This window comes from Verticillium alfalfae, genomic scaffold, assembly GCF_000150825.1.
Source record: "Verticillium alfalfae VaMs.102 supercont1.4 genomic scaffold, whole genome shotgun sequence".
In the NCBI taxonomy this organism is placed as follows: domain Eukaryota; kingdom Fungi; phylum Ascomycota; class Sordariomycetes; order Glomerellales; family Plectosphaerellaceae; genus Verticillium; species Verticillium alfalfae.
Genome location: NW_003315035.1, coordinates 2,397,229 through 2,398,379, shown reverse-complemented (window position 1 = coordinate 2,398,379; position 1,151 = coordinate 2,397,229). Strand labels below are relative to the sequence as shown.

The following is a 1,151-nucleotide window of genomic DNA, read 5'->3' as shown; positions in this document are numbered from 1 at the left end:
GTTTGCTGTTGGACACAAAACTATCCAGCCATGGAGCACAGGCGTGCTCTGAACGACCTGGAACAACACCAACGGCAAGAGCTCAGCCATGGAAAGTGGACATCAAAACAGGCTTCAACATCTTCTTCCCATTCAAGCTATTGTAGGCAGCGACCTGCTGACCATCCAATACCGGCCGGCAGCCCTCTGACAGTGAAGTCGCCGCACACCAAAGGGGCAACCCCATTGTCAACATCGTACGCATTCATATGCCACCTTTGCGACCTGAAGCTCGTTTCCCCGACGCAGATAAATCAAGGACGAGCGTTCTTTTCGTGGGTTTATGTCCATGTTTCTGTCCATGGTAATCGAACCGATCTTTCGACCTTACAACCCTTAACCCATCTCACAGCACACCAGCTGGCCTCCATCTCAGACAATCAGAATGGGCAGGACCAAAGGCAGAAGGCACGCAAGCAAAGTCTCCGAACAGGTTCCGTCTGATGAAGAAGTACACATCTCAGCAGTCAACCTTCTCCTCGGTCTGGATCCCTTCGTCCTGAAACATAAGCACAAGAACAAGTCTACGAAGACCGCGCTTCAAGATGATGACAAGTCAACGTCGGAAACCACGCCAACAGCAGACCTCAGCACCGAAAGCTCTGGAGACTCTTCCACTACCGAAGAGGCATCGAGCGATGATCAGTCGAGTCCCTCAAAGGCGAGCACCGACGCTGAGACGCCCGCTGAAGTCCAATCGGTCGAGGCCGACAACTCGTCCAGCGCCTCTGAGGCCAGCGCTGGAGAGACTGCTCAGGTCATCATGGACGAAAAGAGCGAAAAGAGCGTGACTTTCGCCGAGGACCAAAGTCGGACAGATGAGTCGACTCAAACGTCCTCCATCGACGCCGCGACGACCGCTTCCGAGAACGATCTCGCCAGGCCACTGCCGTCAACTGCTCCGAATGACAAGTGGACTGCGTCGGACGATGCCATGATCATAGGGATGAAAGAAGACGATGCTACCTGGGCCGTCATTGGCAACGCCATCGGCCGGGGAAAGAACGAAGTCAAGAAGCGATACCATGAGATAAAGGTCGTCACGGCGAACGCAACATCGGTACCAACTAGTAAGCAGGCGAGCGTGGACACCACCGAGCTAGAAAAGCCTC

General features: G+C 54.2%; 1 protein-coding gene across 1 annotated transcript in view; it reads left to right on the top strand.

Moving 5' to 3' along the window:
- Positions 1 to 424: 424 nt before the first annotated feature.
- VDBG_04203 (predicted protein) overlaps positions 425 to 1,151 on the top strand; it is a gene marked incomplete at both ends in the record, with an annotated part of 1,533 nt that continues 806 nt past the window's right edge. Inside the window, one exon of the mRNA XM_003006204.1 lies at positions 425 to 1,109. Within this exon, the coding sequence (XP_003006250.1) occupies positions 425 to 1,109 (685 nt within the window). The remainder of the gene's footprint in view (positions 1,110 to 1,151) is intronic.